The following is a 23118-nucleotide window of genomic DNA, read 5'->3' on the forward strand; positions in this document are numbered from 1 at the left end:
CTCCACCGGATCATAACAGTCCAAACACAAATCAGGTTCTGCAGTTATTTCCAATGTTGTCTCACTTACTGAGGATGAAGTAATCATCTTCAGGAGTATGTCAAAGATTTTATTTTTAATAGAATCAATTTTATTTAAGAAGAATCCCATAAAGTCATGACTGCTGAGAGCCAAGGGAATGGATGGCTCAACAGAGCTATGACTCTGTGTAGAAGAGAGGAACGAAGTTATTTTTATAGAATACAGCAGAAAGTTTGGGGAATTTGGTTATGTTACTTAGGCATCTTTATGTATTCAGGTATAGCTTTATTGAGATTAGAACTTTATTTTACAAGATACACTATCCAAGCTATGTTCCCTAACTGGGATCGACACGGGCAGCGGCGATGAGAGCACCAGACCACCTGGGAACATTAGTTCTGCTTAAATGTAGCCTGCTTCAGGTTTATACAAGTTGTGCTTAACATTTTCTATTCATTCCAATACTCTCCTCTTTCTTGCTTATTCAAACGCAATACGATCCCAAATCAACTAAATGTGTCGGGGATTCAGCAGAGTTCTCCTGACCCTCTTACTTCGAATCACACGCAAACCGGCGATCCAGTTCCTGAATCGGTCACGTGGTACGGTCGGCTCTCGAGGCATCGAACGTCACCACATACGTCATCAATACGAGACTGGATGCGCGCTTCACAAAAATCTTCCTGGATTACTGGACACATCAGTAGTAAAAATGTCTCCAGTTCAGCCCCAGAGAGAGATGATGAACGAGCTGTTAACTCCTGCTGAAGAAACATTTACTGAGTTTAAAGGAATCATCGTCAAGACCGAGGAAGAGCTCGATGGTCAGCACAGACTGCTGGATTTCAGCCGGATCCCCCTGATCATCTTACACCGAATAGGTACGAAACAGCAGCGATGCTAATGTTTTACTGGGGGAAGATAAAGTTAAAGATGTTGGGGCGACGCTGAACGCAGCATCCAACTTAAAGCGCTGTTACACCAAACTTAGTTTTTCTATTTTAACAATGAGAACAAGGAACAGCAACTAACTCACTGATTACAACCAGTGACACATCCCCAAACTAATTATAGTTTATTCACTGAAACATCGACAGCAGGTGTAGGAGATTTATATACATAGGGTAATAGGACAATAAAAAAATAAAATAAAAAAAACAACACAGTAGAGGGTTAAGCTAACTTAAAGAGAGTTTCTTTAGCTTGGGCATTTCACTTGTTTTGAGTGAGCATCTAAATATTAGTTAATAAAAAATAAATCCTCAATGGTATAGATCTAGCATACCTACATTTATGAACATAATACTTTAAAAGAATAGTGATATTTATAAAAAAAAAACAACATTATTGTTTTCAAACCATATAAAATATTTTGGAGGCTCACATTAGACTCAGAATAATAAAGCAGAATTTCTGTCCATTAAACAGTTATTTTTATTTTATTTATTTATTAAAATTAACAACACCAAGAACACGTTATAAAAATAAAATAACTGACTGACATGCACATTTTACACAGTTTATTTCGAAAAGGAGCAGGGAGAAGAAAAAACGTATGATTTCCTGCCCCTCACATACCCCTCAATATACAATCATTCAAGTCTCTCCAAACCTATTTAACCTTTAAAATATTCATGACTCAAAAAAACTCATCATCTCCATCAGTGACTGCCTGACCATTTACACATTATTAACATCAGTAATATCATTTAATGCAAACCACCCATTCTATACAACTATGTTCCAGTCAGTTCTTCTTTATACAGGTTTTTAAACTGGTTTATATTTGTAATTTGTTTATATCTGTCATTTTGGGGGTTCTCTCAAACCCCCAGTCGGTCGTGGCAGATGGCCGCTCACACTGAGCCTGGTTCTGGTTCTGCTGGAAGTTTCTTCCTGTTAAAAGGGAGTTTTTCCTCTCCACTGTCGCTACATGCATGCTCAGTATGAGCAGCTGTTGATGCACGTTAGAGAGAAATATTCCAGGTAACGGTGTTCGTAGTACAGTCTTCCGAGTGGTTCAGGTTCTGGTTCCAGTGCCACCTGTTGGTTCTCATATCTCTTCACAGCACTGGAGCTCCATCCAGCTTCATTTGCTCATGTTCACAGTGACATTGTAGGATGGTGACGTCAGAGCTTCACGGTACCTCCTGCTGGGTCCGTTTGAAACTGATTCTTAACGGAGAGCAGCAAACAGTCAGGACTGGACTTCAGGGATCCAAGATGGACCTTCTGCCGTTTATAGTATGAAACTTCTGCCATCAGAAACTGAATGGCAGAAGTTGCTCAGTATGAGGGATTGCTGCAAAGTCAACACCAGTGACTGTCCACTGTCTCTACATGCTCATCCAGGAGGAGTGAAAGCTGCAAGTCACTGACTAAATGCAATCTGCTGGGTTTCCTTAGACAGAAAAAAGTTTCAACCAATTTGAATAAATAACTGAATCTGACTGAACTGTTCAATGGTTAAGATTAATTGGAATGTATGAACCTGACTTTGTGAAGTACCTTGAGACAACATGTGTTGTGAATTGGCGCTATATAAATAAACTGAATTGAATTGAATTCATTTAATCCGTTCCATAGAGACACGCTACACCAAATATACAAAATTCTTATTACTTGTTTAGATACATTGCTTTTTTAAATTTCCTTTTCCTCTTAAATTATAACCACACTCTCTGTCATTAAATATGTTTTTGAATATTGTATGGAAGTTGACAATTTTTTGGCTATGAACATAATTGTACAGTTTTAAATATTATAAGATCCCAGAATTTCAGTACATTCGATTGCACAAACAATGGATTATTAGTATATTCCCAATCCATTTTATTAGGCCCGAGCAGGAAAACTGCAAGGGCGTATTGTAATCGCAGGAATTCTTATTCTTTGTTCTTTTTTCCGTTGCGTGTTTGCGGGGCAATATGGGGACTTTGCCATACCCCAAAACTCACCAAACTTCACCCAAAATTGTCCCCCGCGCGTCCCCCTTTTCCGGTTGAGAACCATGGCCTCGGACTTGGAGGAGCTGATCTTCATCCCAGCCACTTCACACTTGGCTGCGAACCGCCACAGCGCGTGCTGTAGGTCTTGGCTAGAGGGGGCCAGCAGGACCACGTCATCTGCAAAAAGAAGAGACGAAATCCTCTGGTCCCCAAACCAGAGCCCCTCTGGCCCTTGGCTGCACCTAGAAATCCTGTTCATAAAAGTTATGAACAGGACCGGCGACAAAGGGCAGCCCTGCCAGAGTCCAACATGCACTGGGAACAGGTCCGACGTAGTGCCGGCAATGCGAACCAAACTCCTGCTCCGCTTGTACAGAGACCGGATTGCGCCTAGTAAAGGGCCCCCAATTCCATACTCCTGGAGCACCCCCGACAGGGCATCATGAGGGACACAGTCGAATGCTTTCTCCAGGTCCACAAAACACATGTGGACTGGTTGGGCAAACTCCCATGAACCCTCGAGTACCCTGTACAGGGTATAGAGCTGGTCCAGTGTCCCACGGCCGGGACGAAACCACACTGCTCCTCCTGAAGCCGGGGTTCAACTGTAGGCTGGACTCTCCTCTCCAAAACTCTGGCGCAGGCCTTACCAGGGAAGCTGAGGAGTGTGATCCCCCTGTAGTTGGAACACACCCTCCGGTCACCCTTCTTATGAAGGTGGACCACCACCCCAGTCTGCCAATCCAAAGGCACTGTCCCCGTCCGCCACGCAATGTTGAAGAGGCGTGTCAACCATGACAGCCCCACAACATCCAAAGACTTGAGGTACTCAGGGCGGATCTCATCCAACCCCGAAGCCTTGCCACCGCGGAGCTTTTTAACCACCTCGGTGACTTCAGCCCGGGTGATGAAAGAGTCCAACCCTGAGTCCCCAGCCTCTGTTTCCATCAGGGAATGCGTGATGGCAGGATTGAGGAGATCCTCGAAGTACTCCTTCCACCGCCCGATAATGTCCCCAGCCGAGGTCAGCAGCTCCCCACCCCCACTGTAAACAGTGTTGGCGAAGGACTGCTTCCCCCTCCTGAGGCGCCGGACGGTTTGCCAGAATCGCTTTGGGGCCAACCGGTAGTCCTTCTCTATGGCCTCACCGAACTCTTCACAGGCCCGAGTTTTTGCCTCTGCCACCGCCCGGGCCGTGGCACGCTTGGCCCCATGGTACCCGTCAGCCGCCTCAGGAGTCCCACAAGCCAACCACAGCCGATAGGACCCCTTCTTCAGCTTGACAGCGTCCCTTACTGCCGGTGTCCACCACCGGGTTCGGGGATTGCCGCCGCGACAGGCACCGCGGACCTTACAGCCGCAGCTACGGGTGCCAGCATCGACAATAGATGTGGAGAACATGGTCCACTCGGACTCTATGTCTCCAACATCCCTCGGAATCTGGTCAAAGCTCTCCCGAAGGTGAGAGTTGAATACATCCCTGGCCAAGGGGTCCGCCAGGCGTTCCCAGCAGACCCTCACTATGCGCTTGGGCCTGCCAAGTCTGTCCGGCTTTCTCCTCCTCCAGCGGATCCAACTCACCACCAGGTGGTGATCAGTGGACAGCTCATTCCCTCTCTTCACCCGAGTGTCCAAAAAATGCGGCCGAAGGTCTGATGATACGACAACAAAGTCGATCATTGGGTTCCAGAGCCCACGCTGTGCGTGGAGGCGAGCCCGACTATTTCTAGTCGATATCTCTCGATCTCCCGCACAAGCTCAGGCTCCTTCCCCCCCCAGTGAGGTGACATTCCACGTCCCTAGAGCCAGCCGAGGTCTCTACCTTCGTCCGCCGCCCAATCCTCTTTGCACCGATCCCTCTCGTTCAGGCATGGCCTGGCCGGGTCCCGCTAGGAGCAACCCTGCCACCAGGCGCTCTCCGACGAGTCCCGACCCCAGCCCTGGCTCCAGGGTGGGACCCCGACTCTACCGTACTGGGCGATGTCACGTGCCTCGATTTTGTAGTCGTCACGAGGGGTCCTTGAACCGCTCTTTGTCTGACCCGTCACCTAGAGTCTGTTTGCCATGGGAGACCCTACCAGGGTCCAAGCCTCTAGGATCATTCGAGCACTCAAACCCCTCCACCACGTTAAGGTGGCGGTTCAAGGAGGGGAAATCTGTGCTTTCCAGCTAAATTTGCTATCTAATATAACAAGAAATGTGATTTGTTCTAGAGTAACACTATTGATAGTTATTTTGATGTCATTGTTTTTATGTTTATTGTATTTCCAAATATCATGAATTTTGTTTTATCTAAATTTGGTGATAATTTATTTTTGGTGAACAAAGTTTAGTTTTTCCACTTCCATCATGACCAACTCTAAATTTGTTGGATGTTTTCTCCAGTACAGGAGATATTTGTATCATTTGCAAATATGATATTTTAGCAGATTTGATTCTTTGTATATGTCATTTATACACAAAATAAATAATTCAGAACCCAAAACTGAGCCCTGTGGACAGTATATGTCTAACAGCGCTGATTTCTAATTTCCAATTTGCGCAAACGCTTTCCTTTGTCCAATGTAGCTTTAAGCCAGTTTAATGCCACCCTGCTAATTCCATAACTTTCTAGTTTTTTAAATAAGATGTAATGGTTGATGGTATCAAATGCCTTCTTGAGGTCAAGAAATACACCAATTGCAAATTTCCTTTTATCAATATTATGTATGATTTCTTCTGTTAACTGCATCAATGCCATTGAAGTGGATCTGTTTTCTCTGAAACCATATTCACTATCTGTCAGTATATTGTGCTTTCAAATGAAATTGTCTAGCCTTTTAACAATTTTTTTTATATTTTGGAAAACTGACAAAGTAGGGATACATGTCTATAATTAGTACAATTATGTTTATCCCCAGATTCAAATAATGGAATAACTTTTGCAATTTTCATTGAATTTGGAAATGACCCAGTCAGCGATGTAAGTCAGCGGGTCTGTTGAAATGCAAACCCGCTGACTTACATCGCTGACTGGGTAAATTACTTTCTTGATAATGGTCATGTTATTTCCATTCCAGTCCATTGATGATTTATTTTTACATTTATTGACTGTTTCTATAATTTCTCTGGTGTCCACTGGTTTCAGATGCATTGAGGATGTATTTCTTGTTATGTAATTTTCCATAGTTTCCCCATCCTCTAGGTTCAAATCATTTATTTGTTCTGCTAATTTAGCAGAACAAAGAGCAGAGGTGAGAAATTGAATTAATTCCCTCCTAGATGTCTCGGCTCCTCTGTGATAAACATTCCCCCTTTAGCTTGTAAATGCAGTGGGGATGACCAGCAGGAGGGAGCAGGAAGGAAGGTGGAGGCCTTTGTCAGGTCAGACTGATAGTCACCTCAGATGGACAAAAGTATTTCAAATTTCGCGATCACAGTAACTACAAAGGACAATTGGACAGTTTTTGTCATATAATGATTTAAATATATTGAGAAATGTCTCGAAAGCTTTATCAATATTGTTTTCCGTATTCAGAACCTTTCAATTTTGTGTTAGCAAATCATCTCTTAATGCATTTATTGACACTTCTGACATCATTCTTCTGTAAGCAATGTTGGTGCCCTCATTTACTTTTCTTTCATCCTCTTCGAAAATCAGAAAAACTGGCAGATGGTCACTAATGTCATTTATAAGAACTCCACTCCTCAGATTACTTTCTAAATAATTGGTGAATATATTGTCAATCAGAGTGGAACTGTGTGTTGTTATTCTGCTTGGTTTAGTAGTTAGTGGATGGAAACCCGGACTATATATGGTGTCAAGAAACTCCTCGGTCATTTTAATCTTATTAGGGTTTAATAAATCTATATTAAAGTCTCCACAAATGAATATAACCCTTTGATGAATCTTGGCAAACATTGTTTTTATATAATTTGTAAAGATATCACTGTCAGATGCTGGTGTTCTGTACACAGCTGACAATAATATTTTTCTGCTTTTCAGATTGAATCTCAATAGTAACGCATTCTATTACATCAATAGAGGCTGGCATATGAGTCCATATTGTATGTACAAAGCTATACCTCCCCCTTTTTTGTCTTTTCTGTTCACATAATTTAACTCCTAACTCCTCAGAGGAAAATCTGCACCCTTGTCAGACCTGAGCCCAGGTATCTAGTATTGCTATAACACCAAATGACCTTGTGAACTGATTCAAATATTCTTTGATATTTTGATCGTTTGCATAAAGATTTCGGCTGTTAAAGTGAATGATTGACGTTTCTTGATCCGATTTTAAACCAATAATTAAAGTTATGATCAGTGTAATAGCGACAACTGTTGTCCAGATAATCAAGGAAGTTGTTGTCCGGGTCAATATCTATGTCTATATTTATGTAGAATTTTTAGAACCATTACTGGGTTTTGCTGAAGTTACCTCGTTACATTTTCTTGCATCACTGATATTAATCCTGTTCTTCGATTTTCTGATGAGCAGGATCTTGGCTTCTTCAGGTGAACCGTTTAATTTGATGAAAACCTTGCAATTTGTAGTCCATGTTGACTGTATTTTCTTTTGGTTTCTGAGAAAACGTTCTTGACGTGCTATATCAGAGTTAATCTTTGTAAAACGTTCATTAACCTGCCATGACTCAGCTCTCCTTGACACCTTAAACAGCTGCTTTGCACACATTGAGACTTCAAGCAGCAGAAGTACTAAACACCCATCACAGCCGGAGGTGTAGTACCAAGTGACCTCCATCATGTGGAAGATCAACATCAACAAGGCTGCAGGTCTAGACATGGTGTCAGGTCAGACGCTAAAATCATGTACTGACCAACTTGCAGGGTTTTTCTTTTGGACATCTTCAACCTCTCGCTGCAGCTTTCCGTGGTCCCTGCCTGTCCTCCACTACTGTGCCTGTGCCTAAAAAATGAACCATAACCTGCCTTAATGATTACCGTCCTATTGCTCTGACCCTGACCTGACCATGAATAGTTTTGAAAGGATCCTCCTAAAGTACATCAATGATGCTATCCTTGTTGGCCTGGACAGCCTGCAATTTGCCCACAGGGAGAATCGCTCAACAGAGGATGCTGTCTCGTTAGCACTTCCCACGGCCCTAACTCATCTGCAGCACCCTAACACCTATGTTAGAATGCCATTTGTGGACTTCAGCTTAACCTTCAACACCGTCCCACCTGGCATGCTGGCCATGAAGCTCCAAAACCTTGGTTTATCTGCTCCACTTTGCTCTTGGATCAGCGGCTTCCTCACCAACATCCCCCAGGTGGTGAGGATAGGAAAACTCACATCTCTCCCACTGATCCCCAGCACCGGTACTCCGCAGGGTTGCGTTCTCAGCCCTGCCCTCTTCACCCTATTCACACACAGCTGCTCTGCCTTTCACAAAACAAACATGTTTGTGAAGTTTGTGGACGACACCACTGTGGTGGAGCAATGAGTTTAACAATGATGAGATCCACTACAGACATGAGGTCCACAATCTCACTCAGAGGTGCTTTGGGAACAGCCTCTTCTTGAACACTGGCAAGACCAAGGAAGTGATAGTGAATTACAGGAGGTCCAGGAAGACTGAACATGCTCCTCTCTGCATGCCGGGGGAGGTGGTGGAGCATGTATATATATATATATGTGTGTGTGTGTATATATATATATATGTGTATATATATATATATATATATATGTGTATATATATATATATATATATATATATGTGTATATAGATATATATATATATATATATATATATATATATATGTATGTATGTGTATATATATATATATATATATATATATATATATGTATGTATGTATGTATGTATGTGTATATATATATATATATATATATATATATATATATATATATATATATATATATATATATATATATATATATATGTATGTATGTGTATATATATATATATATATATATATATATGTATGTATGTGTATATATATATATATATATATATATGTATATATATATATATATATATGTATATATATATATATATATATATTTATGTATGTGTATATATATATATATATATATATATATATATATATGTATGTATGTGTATATATATATATATATATATATAAATATATGTATGTATGTGTATACATGTATATATATATATATATATATATGTATACACATACATATATATATATATATATATATGTATGTGTATATATACATATATATAGATCTATATATATATGTATATATATATATGTATATGTGTGTGTGTGTATAATATGTTGTATTGTTATTAATATTAATGACCCTTGGATTCTTTTCACCTCTCCCACCATAGACGTTGTTGTCACAAGGTTTTACTTTTGACTTTCTATCACATCCTGAGATTTTCCTCCGTGTATTTTGAAATGAAACTTTGTACTGTGGTCACAATGATTCAAACATGACTTGCCACCAACTTGGAAAGAGCTGCTGTTGGGTTAATGAAAACCAGAATTCGGGTAATTCAAGTTAGTATAAAACAGTATGGAATATGCGTGTGGTGTAGAACCTTGTATTTTTTCCCCAAGATTCTTACAATTTGCAAGGTAATTAATAATTTAAGTCATGCTCTTTTACATCTTGGCTCCATTGTGGCTCAGTGGGTAGAGTAGATGCGTTGGACTCCGTGTGTGCGTTTGTGAGTGTGATTGGGTGAATATGGTTCCAGTGTAAAGCCTGTTGAGTGTGCAGCTCTGACTAGAGAAGTGCTATATAAATTAAGTCCACTAAACATTTACATCTAATGTATTTAAAACAGAAATCTTTGGCACATCTGTTTCCCTTCCAGTCAGGAGAACTATATTGGTCAAATTAATTGTCATACGTATAAGTTTGAAATTTTAAAATAGAACCGAGTAAAGCTTGTTTAGCTGCATCATGGGATTAAAGTTAAGGGTGTGTTCTTTTACTCACATTTATAAGCTTTCATTTTGTCTTTTTATCCAGATCTCTCGCAATATTATGCATGTAAAGAGGAGGGGGTCCCCACTGAGCTCAGCAACCAGGAGGGGAACTCCACTTTAGATCAAGAGGAACCAGAATCTCTGCAGATAAAACAGGAGCAAGAGGAACTAGAACATCAACAGTTCAAAGAGGAAGAGGAGCAACTCTGCATCGCTCAGGATGAAAACCAGCTTGTGCTTAAACAGGAGACTGATGACATTTTGGTGATTCCTTCGGATGTGCAAACTATTCACAATGAAACAGAACCGAACAGGGACCAACTCATCTCTCAGGCCACCGCTAAAGTTGAGAACCAGGATCAAGAACCTGGAGAAAAGAGAGATGAAGAACAGAAACAAAATGAGAGATGCCAGAAAACCAAACAGCAGAAAGGAGCTACTGACAGTTCAACACAAAAAATGCACGAGAAAACTCATCCAGACCAAAATATATATTCATGTAAAATTTGTAATAAAATCTTTCCTCCAAAAAGCCGTTTGATTAGACACATGAGATCTCACACAGGTGAGAAGCCTTACTCCTGTACAACCTGTGGAAAAAGTTACAGTTACAAAGATGTTTTAAATGATCACATGAGGACTCACACAGGTGAGAAGCCTTACTCATGTACGACTTGTGGAAAGAGTTACATTGAAAGAAGTGGTTTAACTTATCACATGAGAACTCACACAGGTGAGAAACCTTTCCTATGTGTGATCTGTAAAAAAAGTTTCATAAGAAGGTCTAATTTAACTAGTCACATGAGAACTCACACAGGTGAGAAGCCTTTCACATGTGTTACTTGTGAAAAACGTTTTAGTCAGAAACAGCTTTTAACAATTCACATGAGAAGTCACACAATTCTTAAGCGAAACACGACAAGTACAATTCTGAAGCCTTTCTTGTGTTCGATTTGTGAAAAAAGGTTCACCAGCAGAAACTACTTAAATGTTCACATGAGATCTCACACAGGTGAGAAGCCTTTCTCATGTACGACCTGTGAAAAAAAGTTCACAAATAAAGGCGGCTTAATTTATCACATGAAATCTCACACAGGTGAGAGACCTTTCAGGTGTGTTACTTGTGAAAAAAGTTTCAGAAACAGTTCCCATTTGGCACGTCATGTTAGAACTCACACAGGCGAGCAGCCTTTCTCATGTACGACCTGTGAAAAAAAGTTCACGTATAAAGAAGGTTTAATTTATCACATGAAATCTCACACTGGTGAGAGGCCTTTCAGGTGTGTTACTTGTAAAAAAAGCTTTAGTAATCAAAGCTTTTTAACTGTTCACATGAGAACTCACACATGTGAGAAACCTTTCTCATGTGTGACCTGTGAAAAAAGTTTCAGAAACAGATCTGATTTAACATGTCACATGAGAACCCACACAGGTGAAAAGCCTTTCTTATGTATGACCTGTAAAAAAAGTTTCAGAAACAGTTCCCATTTGGCACGTCATGTTAGAACTCACACAGGCGAGCAGCCTTTCTCATGTACGACCTGTGAAAAAAAGTTCACGTATAAAGAAGGTTTAATTTATCACATGAAATCTCACACTGGTGAGAGGCCTTTCAGGTGTGTTACTTGTAAAAAAAGCTTTAGTAATCAAAGCTTTTTAACTGTTCACATGAGAACTCACACATGTGAGAAACCTTTCTCATGTGTGACCTGTGAAAAAAGTTTCAGAAACAGATCTGATTTAACATGTCACATGAGAACCCACACAGGTGAAAAGCCTTTCTTATGTATGACCTGTAAAAAAAGTTTCAGAAACAGTTCCCATTTGGCGCGCCACATGAGAACTCACACAGGCGAGCAGCCTTTCTCATGTACCACCTGTGAAAAAAGGTTCACATATAGAGGCAGTTTAATTTATCACATGAGAACTCACACAGGTGAGAGGCCTTTCAGGTGTGTGACTTGTGAAAAAAGTTTCAGTAATAAAAGCGTTTTAACTATTCACATGAGAACTCACACAGGTGAGAAGCCTTTCTCATGTATAACCTGTGAAAAAGGTTTCAGTAAGAAAGACCTTTTAACTATTCACATGAGAACTCACACTGGCGAGCAGCCTTTCTCATGTACGACCTGTGAAAAAAGGTTCACCAGTAAAGGCAATTTAATTAGTCACATGAGAAGACACACAGGTGAGAAGCCTTTCTCATGTACGACCTGTGAAAAAAGGTTCACGTATAGAGGCAGTTTAGTTTTTCACATGAAAGGTCACACGGGTCCGATGGCATAGTGTCAACCTCAAGGTCAAGGTGCTCGTTAACTTGCTGTTTAGAAGGCAGAGTAATTACAGTTCGATCTTTAAAATCATGCAGCTTGGTTAAAAATGCATTTCAAATTTACATTCTCAGAGTTTAAACTTCCCATTTGAAAGAGATTATTTTTAGATGATATTCATTTACAGTATAACTGCCTTAATTAAAAGGGGTGTTAATGGATTTAGTCATAGTTAGCCCTTTTCCACCAACACGGCTCGTAGCCCGTTTTGGTTCCTGAACGTGATTTCGAGCCGGTGACTCGTGTTTCTACCAACAAAAAGAGGTTCTAGAGCAGGAACATTACAGTTCGACAACATTACAGATGACAAAGAACATCCTGTATAAACATTTTTTATATGTTTTCAAAAGCAGGCCAAACACGAATTGTATAACTACTTGTTTCCGTTACCCTCACGGATGCTGAACATAGGCATATGAAAACATTGTACAAACCATTGTTGCATGGAGTCGGCGTCCCCTTTTCTGTATTAAGTGACGTTTCTTTTTTTTTCTCTATTACAAGGAAGATTGCGCACAACGCTGCAAACTCCATTGTCTCGGTACCATGCTGCCCTCGCTCTGTGTAACCCTCACTGTTGATGACTCCTGCTTGGTTCCCAAAACTGGTGGAAACGCACATTTCTCCTTAACAAAACACGAAAGTTCAAAGGCATGCGAACCGCACTGGTTCAAGAGTTTCTTCGTTGGAGAAACGTTAAGTTGGTCTTAAAGAGTGAATGGGTTAAAATGCTTTCAGATTCATACTGCAGCGACTTTAAGAACTTTCAGAGTCTTTTTGTGTGTGTTTATCCTTTGTTGTAATCATACTGAATTTTTTTTTTCAATTGATAATTTTGGTAACTGGATACATGTTAGAGGTCAATGTACAGGCTAGTAGGTTACAAATTAATTGCCCATTGAGATTATTAAAGTTTCCTGAATTTTTTATCTACATATCGCACATTATTTACCATTATTTTCTTTTAGTTTCTGATTCAGGAAGTAAATACTTCTAATTATATGATGGCAACAACACAGACATAAGGTGTACCAAATTATGATGACACCTGAGAGGTTTTATATAACTTTATTCTTTAAATATCTTCATTGACTTCATTCTTGTAATACGATTCTAAATTGTAAAGTTTTTTTTACCTTCATTTTCTCTCCCTGTCAGCTGTTTTCTCTTAAATCAGTGTTTTGTTTTACTTTTCACACTTCTCTTAAAATCCCTCTTTCAAATATACATGTCTCATCTTTTAATTTAGTTCTGGAAAATGAAGGGATTTATTATAGGTAAACACCTCAAAATAACCTTGTTGTACCCCTAAAAGCAGCAATAAAATGCATTCTGAGGAAACCCTACCCCTTAATACACAGTGTTACCTCATTTGACTGAACAATGAGATACTTTTTGTTGCCATCTATCAATCTATTTAACCCTGAAGTAAGTTTGCCTAACTCCTTACATTGAGCTGGGAGGCATTTGATGGGTTTCTTTCATGTAAAGCCCATTTTCAATATCTCATATTGTTCCAAATATTTTGACACAGCCCTCTGTCATTTATACATATTAAAGGAAAATTCTTCTGTTTTGTGGTTCTATATTCATTGGTGGTAATCGTCCCTCAATATGACTTTTACATTTTCACTCTGACATTCTCACATGTATCTCGCCCTGCAAAAATTTGGTTGATGATGCAGATCTTTTATCTCTTATCTGATGATACTTAATTCTGGTTTTATTTAAATGTTCTTCCCATGAAAGGAATCCTAGATTTAATTTTTAACTCTAGTAACCAAATTCCAAAGTGCTAAAACCACTTCTGTTTTTTTTGTTTTGTTTGTCCACCATAGTGGGGTATTTTAATTTTCATGTTAAATAGAAAATGATCACCTAAATGTAGTCTTTAATGCTATCATAGATTCCATTGGTTTTGCTCAAACCATCCACAGACCTACTCACTCTTCTTTTCATACTCTTGACCTTATGCTGACATGGCATTGAGTGTGAACAAATAACGGTATTTCCTAATTTCTATTCCACAATGTCGTCATTGATGCCAACTGTAGTAGCGACTATTAAATTCCATCCATTTTTAGTTGCTTCTGGGTGCCGGGGATCCAGGTCCTAACGCGCTCGTAAGGTAATGTCCGGACTGGGAGAAGTTTGGGAATGCTCCCATTTATTGAATACAAGCTGAGTATTGAATGAAATCCAAAATCCAGGGTGGCGGTTTAAGGCAGCATGCAAAAGATGGCAATTATGGTCAATAGGTGGATATGATGAAGTCAAACCAGTATGGAACAGAGAGCAGTAAAAAACCGTATGACCTCCACACACCCTAACACCTGATGCCCTCTAACCCTGACACCTAAATAGATTTCCCCCACACAGTCACCAGTAGTAGAGTAAAATATAGGTCAGTGTCAATTCACATATAAACCAAACACTGCCACCAAACAGAATTATCAAAACTAAATAAGAAAGACCCAAACTATGCCCAAAGACCAAAAACCTCAAATGGCTCCTATACTAACATTCTGGAGAGCAAGTATCATCCCGATTATTTGAATAATGTCATCCAACCAACTCAAAATAGCATCATATGATACATTATTCCCCTCATTTGATCTGCTAAGGCAGTGGTTCCCAAACTTTTTGTCCTGGGCCCCCCTTTGATTTATAGGCATATTTTGCTGCCCCCCTGCCCAGCACACATTGACCCTCCAACCAGACACATGTATTTTGTTTTCAAATTCTATTGCAATTTATTTTACAGCTCAGTAAACTGCAGTAAATTACAGGTTGCAATAAAATAAACTAGAGTCATTCAAGTAACAAAACAACAAACCATTTAACCTTTTACAGTGTAAATATTTCAAATGTAAAATTCTTTATAGTATAACAATATTCAACATTGCTATTAACACGTTTTTCAAAAATGTGAAAAATTGGTGTAAAACACAAACAACTCCCTGAGAGGAAAAATAAGGTTTCTTGTGAAAACGGCATCTTTCATATATTTTTAGTGACTGGTGTGAGCCTGCTTGTTGCTGCAGATCTTCTCAAATCTGGGTTGCAGATGTGAGATTGCCACTCGAAGTTCGTTTTCAATGTCCAGCTTTGATCTGTATTTTATCTTGATTGAGGCCAAAGCAGAAAAACCTGTCTCACAAAGGTAGGATGTGGCAAAAGGGAGAAGTATGGCCAGGGCTCTCTTACCTAGCAGTGGATAATCTTTCTCCACTCCAGTCCAAAATGCAGCCAGTGTCTTTGACTTAAACTGTAGCCGCATTGTTGAATTAGAGGTGACATCAATGAACTTTTCCTCCTCTGATGTGCTGAAGTTTGTAGGTAGTTTTACACTGAAGGAATCACAGATCCAGTCATATTCTTTGGAATCCTGCACCAGGAAATATCTCAGGAAATGTTTCTGAAGGACAGAGATGTGTGCTCGCATGCATGAGATCACTGTGTTCTGCAGCTTGTTGTCTTCAATGAATAATTTCAAGTTCTCAAATGAGTCCACATTATCGTTTTTCAGTCGCTGTGTTATGATTCTGGCCCGTCTGCCTGCTCTGTCTTCATGTAATCGGCTAATCTGCTTCACCTGTCTGCTGCTGCACTGGAGTGCAATCAATCATGCCATGCACCTGTTTTTCTGCAGTTATATTCAGCCCTCAGACAGGCAGACAGTGCCAGATTTTCGAAAACCTACCAGTTAGTAGATGTCCAGCATTCCTTCCTGCCTGACCACGTTTTTGACCACTTTTTGCATCTTGGATTTCCCTGCCTTGCCTGACCCTCATTGGATGTCTCTCGCCTCTGGATTACGACCTTGTTTCTGCCTCTCGACCAAAGCCTCCTGCCTCACCCCTGGATTTGTCTGCCTGAGTCTGCCTCCCTGGTTTCACCCAGTTACTGCCTCCCCTTGACTACCGAGCCTTGGATCTTTTCCCCTGTCGGCAATCCGACTTCTGGCTGCGGCGTGTTCAGCACCGATCCTCCTGGTCTGGAGACTGCCAGGACCGCACCACGCAAAGGAGCCTATTCTGATTCCTCCGTCCTACACGGACTCTGTTAAGGTGGGTGGCTTCTTTGGACTCATATATATTTACCTAAGCTTTTTCAAGCCACTAACCTGCCTCTCCGTTCCCAGTGATCCCAGGTTCCCGGCTGGTGGCGTCCTGAGTATTTGTGCGCTGCTCCTGAATAAATCGTTTAACTTTTATTCTGTTTCTGGCTGAAATTCTGGGTCCTCCGTCCTGAACCTCACAGAGAAAATCTGGCCCAAAATGGACCCCTCGCCAGCACAGCAGTGGCGCGCCTGTGTGGATAACTCCATCGCTTGTCTTGATTCTGGTATGACTGAGATTATCACCATGTTGCGATCCATGTCTCCTGTTTCTACTCAGGCACCTTTACAGCCAGCTCCGCCCAGCCCTCCTGCCGTACCTCTCATGGTGAAAGAACCCCGACTGGTTCCCCCGGAATTATTCAAGGGGGATTCCGACCAGTGCCGGGCTTTCCTTACTCAGTGTGAGATACATTTTGAATTACAGCCGTCCTCTTTCCCTACTGAGCGCTCTAAAGTGGCGTTTGTCATCTCTCTTTTAGCTGGCAAAGCCAAACAGTGGGGCACAGCTGAGTGGCAGAATGGCTCCGCCTCCTGCGCTTCCTATTCAGCCTTTTCTAAGGAGCTCATCAGAGTTTTTGATCCGGTCCTTCCTAGTCGGGAGGCCGCCAGGGGGTTGTTGTCCTTGAGGCAGAGAGATAAGAGTGTGACGGCTTACATAATCGATTTTCATCTGCTGGCTGCCAACAGTAGCTGGAATGAGGAAGCTTTAATGGATGCCTTTATGCAAGGATTAAATGATAAGATTAAGGACGAACTGGCTACTCGAGATTATCCCTCCACCCTTATTGAATCGGAGAACCTGGCGTCTAGAATTGACCTCAGACTCAGTGAGAGAGGGAGGGAGAGGCGTCAGGGGGGAGCTCAGTCCTCTTCAGCTCGGAGCTCTGGGTGGTGCCCAGAGCCTGTGATCTCTCCTCCCCAGGTTTTAAAAGGATCTGACCCTGAACCTATGCAAATAGGGAGGACCAAGATCTCGGTAGAGGAACGTTCACGCCGCCGACAGCTGAACCTGTGCTTTTACTGCAGGGGCCAAGGTCACACAGTCACCAAGTGTCCATTAAAAGGGTCGGCTCAGTAGAGGTGAGGGGGACTCTACTGAGCCGTAGTCTGCTGTCTGTCTCCTCATTAACTTTTCCTGCTAACATCCTAGTCTCCTCTGTTTCTCACCAGGTGTCCATTTTTATTGATTCTGGAGCGGACACAGAATTCATGGACGAGGCTTTTGCTAAGAGTCTTGGAATTGAACTTTTTCCTACACCTGACACCCATAACATCCTGGCCCTGGACGGACATCGCCTCTCCAGCTCCCATCTGAGAACTGATAAGGTTGGTCTGGTCCTTGGCGGAAATCATCAGGAGGAAATTTCCTTTCTCATTATCAGTTCACCTCAGTTACCCATTGCTCTGGGAGCTTCGTGGCTTAAGAGACATAACCCTCATATTGACTGGCAGGCCCAAGAAATTTTGGGTTGGTCTAGGGCCTGTTCAGCTTCCTGTTTGTCCTCCGCCAGAATTTTGTCCGTTCCTGATAACGCCATAGAAGAGACTTATCCTGACCTGTCTAAGGTTCCCCCAGAATATCATGATCTGAAAGAGGTGTTTAACAAGTCTCGGGCCACGGCACTTCCTCCCCACAGGCCTTATGATTGTGCCATTGAACTCCTCCCAGGTACGTTCCCCCCTAGGGGGCGCCTCTATCCATTGTCCGGGCCGGAGTATGAGGCCATGAAGAAGTACGTAGATGACTCCATAAAAGCAGGCATTATTCGACCCTCTTCATCTCCTGCTGGGTCTGGGTTCTTCTTTGTTGGCAAGAAAGACGGCTCCTTAAGACCATGTATCAACCATAGAGGGCTAAATGAGATCACGGGCAAGAATCGGTACCCCCTTCCACTCATGAACTCAGCTTTTGACCACATTCAGGGGGCCAGGTTCTTCACTAAATTGGACCTACGTAATGCTTATCATTTAGTCCGCATTAGAGAGGGCGATGAGTGGAAAACTGCCTTCAACACCCCCACCGGCCACTACGAGTATTTGGTCATGCCTTTTGGCCTAACCAACGCCCCTGCTGTATTTCAAGCTTTGGTTAATGATGTCTTGAGGGACATGGTGGGGCATTTTGTGTTTGTGTACCTTGATGACATCTTGATTTACTCACAAGACCAGGAGACGCATAAACTGCATGTCCGGTCTGTTCTTCTCCGCCTACTCCAGAATAACTTATTTGTCAAGGCTGAGAAGTGTGAATTTCAGACCACCTCCACTTCCTTCCTTGGGTTCATAATTTCCCCCAATCAAGTCATTATGGATCCCTCCAAGGTTAAGGCGGTTTCTAAGTGGCCTACACCTTTAGATCGCAAACAGCTACAAAGGTTTCTGGGGTTTGCTAATCTCTACCGCCATTTTGTTCGCAACTACAGCCAGGTTTCTGCACCTCTTCACGCCATCACTTCTCCCAAGGTCAGGTTTGAATGGAATGATCAGGCAGAGGAGGCCTTTGTCAAGCTCAAGAAATTATTCACCACTGCTCCAGTTCTCCGGTCCCCCAACCCAGAAAGGCAATTCATCGTTGAGGTTGATGCCTCCAGCACTGGGGTAGGTGCGATCCTAAGCCAAAGATCCCCAGAGGGCCAGGTTCACCCTTGTGCTTTCTTCTCCAGATCACTGTCCCATGCTGAACGCAACTATGATGTGGGGGATTGAGAACTCCTTGCAGTCAAGCTGGCTCTTGAGGAGTGGAGACACTGGTTGGAGGGGTCGAAGGAGCCGTTTCTTGTCTGGACTGACCATAAGAATTTGGAGTATCTGAAGACGGCTAAGCGCCTAAACTCCAGGCAGGCCAGGTGGGCTCTTTTTTTTTGGACGGTTTAATTTTGTACTCTCTTTTAGACCCGGAACCAAGAACATGAAACCAGATGCCCTGTCTAGAATTCAGGATACCTCGGAGTTGGGGACCAGTGGAGTGGAGGGGTTCATCCTCCCGGAATCTGTCAAGTTGTCCATGACTATGTTGGAATTGGAACGAGAGGTCAGGGATGCCACCGGGGACCTCCCTGCTCCCACTTCTTGCCCTGCGGATCGTCTGTTTGTTCCAGATCACCTGGTTCCCAAGGTACTAGAGTTCTGTCATAAGTCTCGTTTTGTTTGCCATCCTGGAATCCGCAGGACGCTGCGGGTGGTTCGATCCCAGTTTTGGTGGCCTTCCCTGCTCAAGGATGTCACAGATTTTGTTGCTGCCTGTCCCCAATGTTGCCAGGCCAAGCCGTCCCGCCGACCACCCTCGGGGCTGTTGCTCCCTCTCCCTATCCCTTCACGCCCCTGGTCTCACATTGCCATGGACTTTGTGACAGGGTTGCCCCAGTCTAATGGTTTCTCAGTTCTATTGACTATAATCGACAGGTTCTCCAAGATGGTCCATCTGGTCCCTCTCAAAAAGCTGCCGTCGGCCAGGGAGATGGGGGAGGTGGTGGCACGTGAGGTTTTCCGTCTCCATGGTGTTCCCTTGGATATTGTTTCTGACAGGGGACCACAATTTGTTTCCCGTTTCTGGAAGGAGTTCTGTTCCTTGCTGGGTGTATCAGTCAGTCTGTCCTCTGCTTTTCACCCGCAGTCGGATGGACAGACCGAGAGGGCAAACCAGGAAGTGGAGACCAAACTCCGTATTCTATGTGAGTCTGACCCCAGGAAGTGGTCGCACAATCTGCCTTGGGTTGAACATGCTATGAATACTCTTCCATCTAGCACCACTGGTCTTTCTCCCTTCCATGTTGTTTTTGGATTTCAGCCCCCTGTGTTCACGGTCCAAGAAAGGGAGGCAGAGGTTCCCTCGGCCCACGCTGCAGCCTTGAGATGCCAACGTGTCTGGAGGAGGGCCAGGAGGTCCATGGTCAGGATGTCGAGGGTCCAGTCTAGTGCTGCCAACCGCCGTCGTTTACCCGCACCAGCCTACAGGGCGGGTCAGAAGGTTTGGTTGTCTTCACGGGATCTTCCTCTGTGGGTGGAGTCCCGTAAGCTGGCGCCCTGTTTTATTGGTCCATTCCCCATCTCCAAGGTTGTGAATCCTGTGGCCGTCCGTCTCAAACTGCTCAGATCTATGAGAATCCACCCCACCTTTCATGTGTCCCGGGTCAAGCCCTACATCGTGCCTCGTCTCGGGCCCGCCCCCGGGCCCCCTCCACCCGCCCGACTCCTGGATGGTGGGCCCGTCTATGCGGTCCGCCGCATCCTCCGGTCCAGGCGGCGGGGCCGTGGGGTCCATTATCTGGTCGATTGGGACGGGTACAGTCCTGAGGAGCGGTCCTGGATTCCGGCCCGCTTCATTGTGGACAAGACTCTCATCCGAGAGTTCCACGGCCTCCATCCTGGCCAGCCTCGGGGTCCGTCCGGAGCCGGACGTTGAGGAGGGGGTTCTGTTATGATTCTGGCCCGTCTGCCTGCTCTGTCTTCATGTAATCGGATAATCTGCTTCACCTGTCTGCTGCTGCACTGGAGTGCAATCAATCATGCCACGCACCTGTTTTTCTGCAGTTATATTCAGCCCTCAGACAGGCAGACAGTGCCAGATTTTCGAAAACCTACCAGTTAGTAGATGTCCAGCATTCCTTCCTGCCTGACCACGTTTTTGACCACTTTTTGCATCTTGGATTTCCCTGCCTTGCCTGACCCTCATTGGATGTCTCTCGCCTCTGGATTACGACCTTGTTTCTGCCTCTCGACCAAAGCCTCCTGCCTCACCCCTGGATTTGTCTGCCTGAGTCTGCCTCCCTGGTTTCACCCAGTTACTGCCTCCCCTTGACTACCGAGCCTTGGATCTTTTCCCCTGTCGGCAATCCGACTTCTGGCTGCGGCGTGTTCAGCACCGATCCTCCTGGTCTGGAGACTGCCAGGACCGCACCACGCAAAGGAGCCTATTCTGATTCCTCCGTCCTACACGGACTCTGTTAAGGTGGGTGGCTTCTTTGGACTCATATATATTTACCTAAGCTTTTTCAAGCCACTAACCTGCCTCTCCGTTCCCAGTGATCCCAGGTTCCCGGCTGGTGGCGTCCTGAGTATTTGTGCGCTGCTCCTGAATAAATCGTTTAACTTTTATTCTGTTTCTGGCTGAAATTCTGGGTCCTCCGTCCTGAACCTCACAGAGAAAATCTGGCCCAAAATGGACCCCTCGCCAGCACAGCAGTGGCGCGCCTGTGTGGATAACTCCATCGCTTGTCTTGATTCTGGTATGACTGAGATTATCACCATGTTGCGATCCATGTCTCCTGTTTCTACTCAGGCACCTTTACAGCCAGCTCCGCCCAGCCCTCCTGCCGTACCTCTCATGGTGAAAGAACCCCGACTGGTTCCCCCGGAATTATTCAAGGGGGATTCCGACCAGTGCCGGGCTTTCCTTACTCAGTGTGAGATACATTTTGAATTACAGCCGTCCTCTTTCCCTACTGAGCGCTCTAAAGTGGCGTTTGTCATCTCTCTTTTAGCTGGCAAAGCCAAACAGTGGGGCACAGCTGAGTGGCAGAATGGCTCCGCCTCCTGCGCTTCCTATTCAGCCTTTTCTAAGGAGCTCATCAGAGTTTTTGATCCGGTCCTTCCTAGTCGGGAGGCCGCCAGGGGGTTGTTGTCCTTGAGGCAGAGAGATAAGAGTGTGACGGCTTACATAATCGATTTTCATCTGCTGGCTGCCAACAGTAGCTGGAATGAGGAAGCTTTAATGGATGCCTTTATGCAAGGATTAAATGATAAGATTAAGGACGAACTGGCTACTCGAGATTATCCCTCCACCCTTATTGAATCGGAGAACCTGGCGTCTAGAATTGACCTCAGACTCAGTGAGAGAGGGAGGGAGAGGCGTCAGGGGGGAGCTCAGTCCTCTTCAGCTCGGAGCTCTGGGTGGTGCCCAGAGCCTGTGATCTCTCCTCCCCAGGTTTTAAAAGGATCTGACCCTGAACCTATGCAAATAGGGAGGACCAAGATCTCGGTAGAGGAACGTTCACGCCGCCGACAGCTGAACCTGTGCTTTTACTGCAGGGGCCAAGGTCACACAGTCACCAAGTGTCCATTAAAAGGGTCGGCTCAGTAGAGGTGAGGGGGACTCTACTGAGCCGTAGTCTGCTGTCTGTCTCCTCATTAACTTTTCCTGCTAACATCCTAGTCTCCTCTGTTTCTCACCAGGTGTCCATTTTTATTGATTCTGGAGCGGACACAGAATTCATGGACGAGGCTTTTGCTAAGAGTCTTGGAATTGAACTTTTTCCTACACCTGACACCCATAACATCCTGGCCCTGGACGGACATCGCCTCTCCAGCTCCCATCTGAGAACTGATAAGGTTGGTCTGGTCCTTGGCGGAAATCATCAGGAGGAAATTTCCTTTCTCATTATCAGTTCACCTCAGTTACCCATTGCTCTGGGAGCTTCGTGGCTTAAGAGACATAACCCTCATATTGACTGGCAGGCCCAAGAAATTTTGGGTTGGTCTAGGGCCTGTTCAGCTTCCTGTTTGTCCTCCGCCAGAATTTTGTCCGTTCCTGATAACGCCATAGAAGAGACTTATCCTGACCTGTCTAAGGTTCCCCCAGAATATCATGATCTGAAAGAGGTGTTTAACAAGTCTCGGGCCACGGCACTTCCTCCCCACAGGCCTTATGATTGTGCCATTGAACTCCTCCCAGGTACGTTCCCCCCTAGGGGGCGCCTCTATCCATTGTCCGGGCCGGAGTATGAGGCCATGAAGAAGTACGTAGATGACTCCATAAAAGCAGGCATT

At 43.7% G+C, this 23118-nt stretch overlaps 1 protein-coding gene across 1 annotated transcript; it reads left to right on the forward strand.

Annotated features, from left to right (window-relative positions):
• Window positions 1-735: 735 nt before the first annotated feature.
• LOC124879060 (oocyte zinc finger protein XlCOF6-like) lies at window positions 736-13806 on the forward strand. Its single transcript, XM_047383351.1, has 2 exons — window positions 736-902; window positions 9944-13806. The coding sequence occupies exons 1-2, from the start codon at window positions 761-763 to the stop codon at window positions 12184-12186; spliced, it is 2385 nt and encodes a 794-aa protein (XP_047239307.1). The 5' UTR covers window positions 736-760; the 3' UTR covers window positions 12187-13806.
• Window positions 13807-23118: the final 9312 nt, after the last annotated feature.

Source organism: Girardinichthys multiradiatus, chromosome 13, assembly GCF_021462225.1.
Source record: "Girardinichthys multiradiatus isolate DD_20200921_A chromosome 13, DD_fGirMul_XY1, whole genome shotgun sequence".
Classification (NCBI taxonomy): Eukaryota; Metazoa; Chordata; class Actinopteri; order Cyprinodontiformes; family Goodeidae; genus Girardinichthys; species Girardinichthys multiradiatus.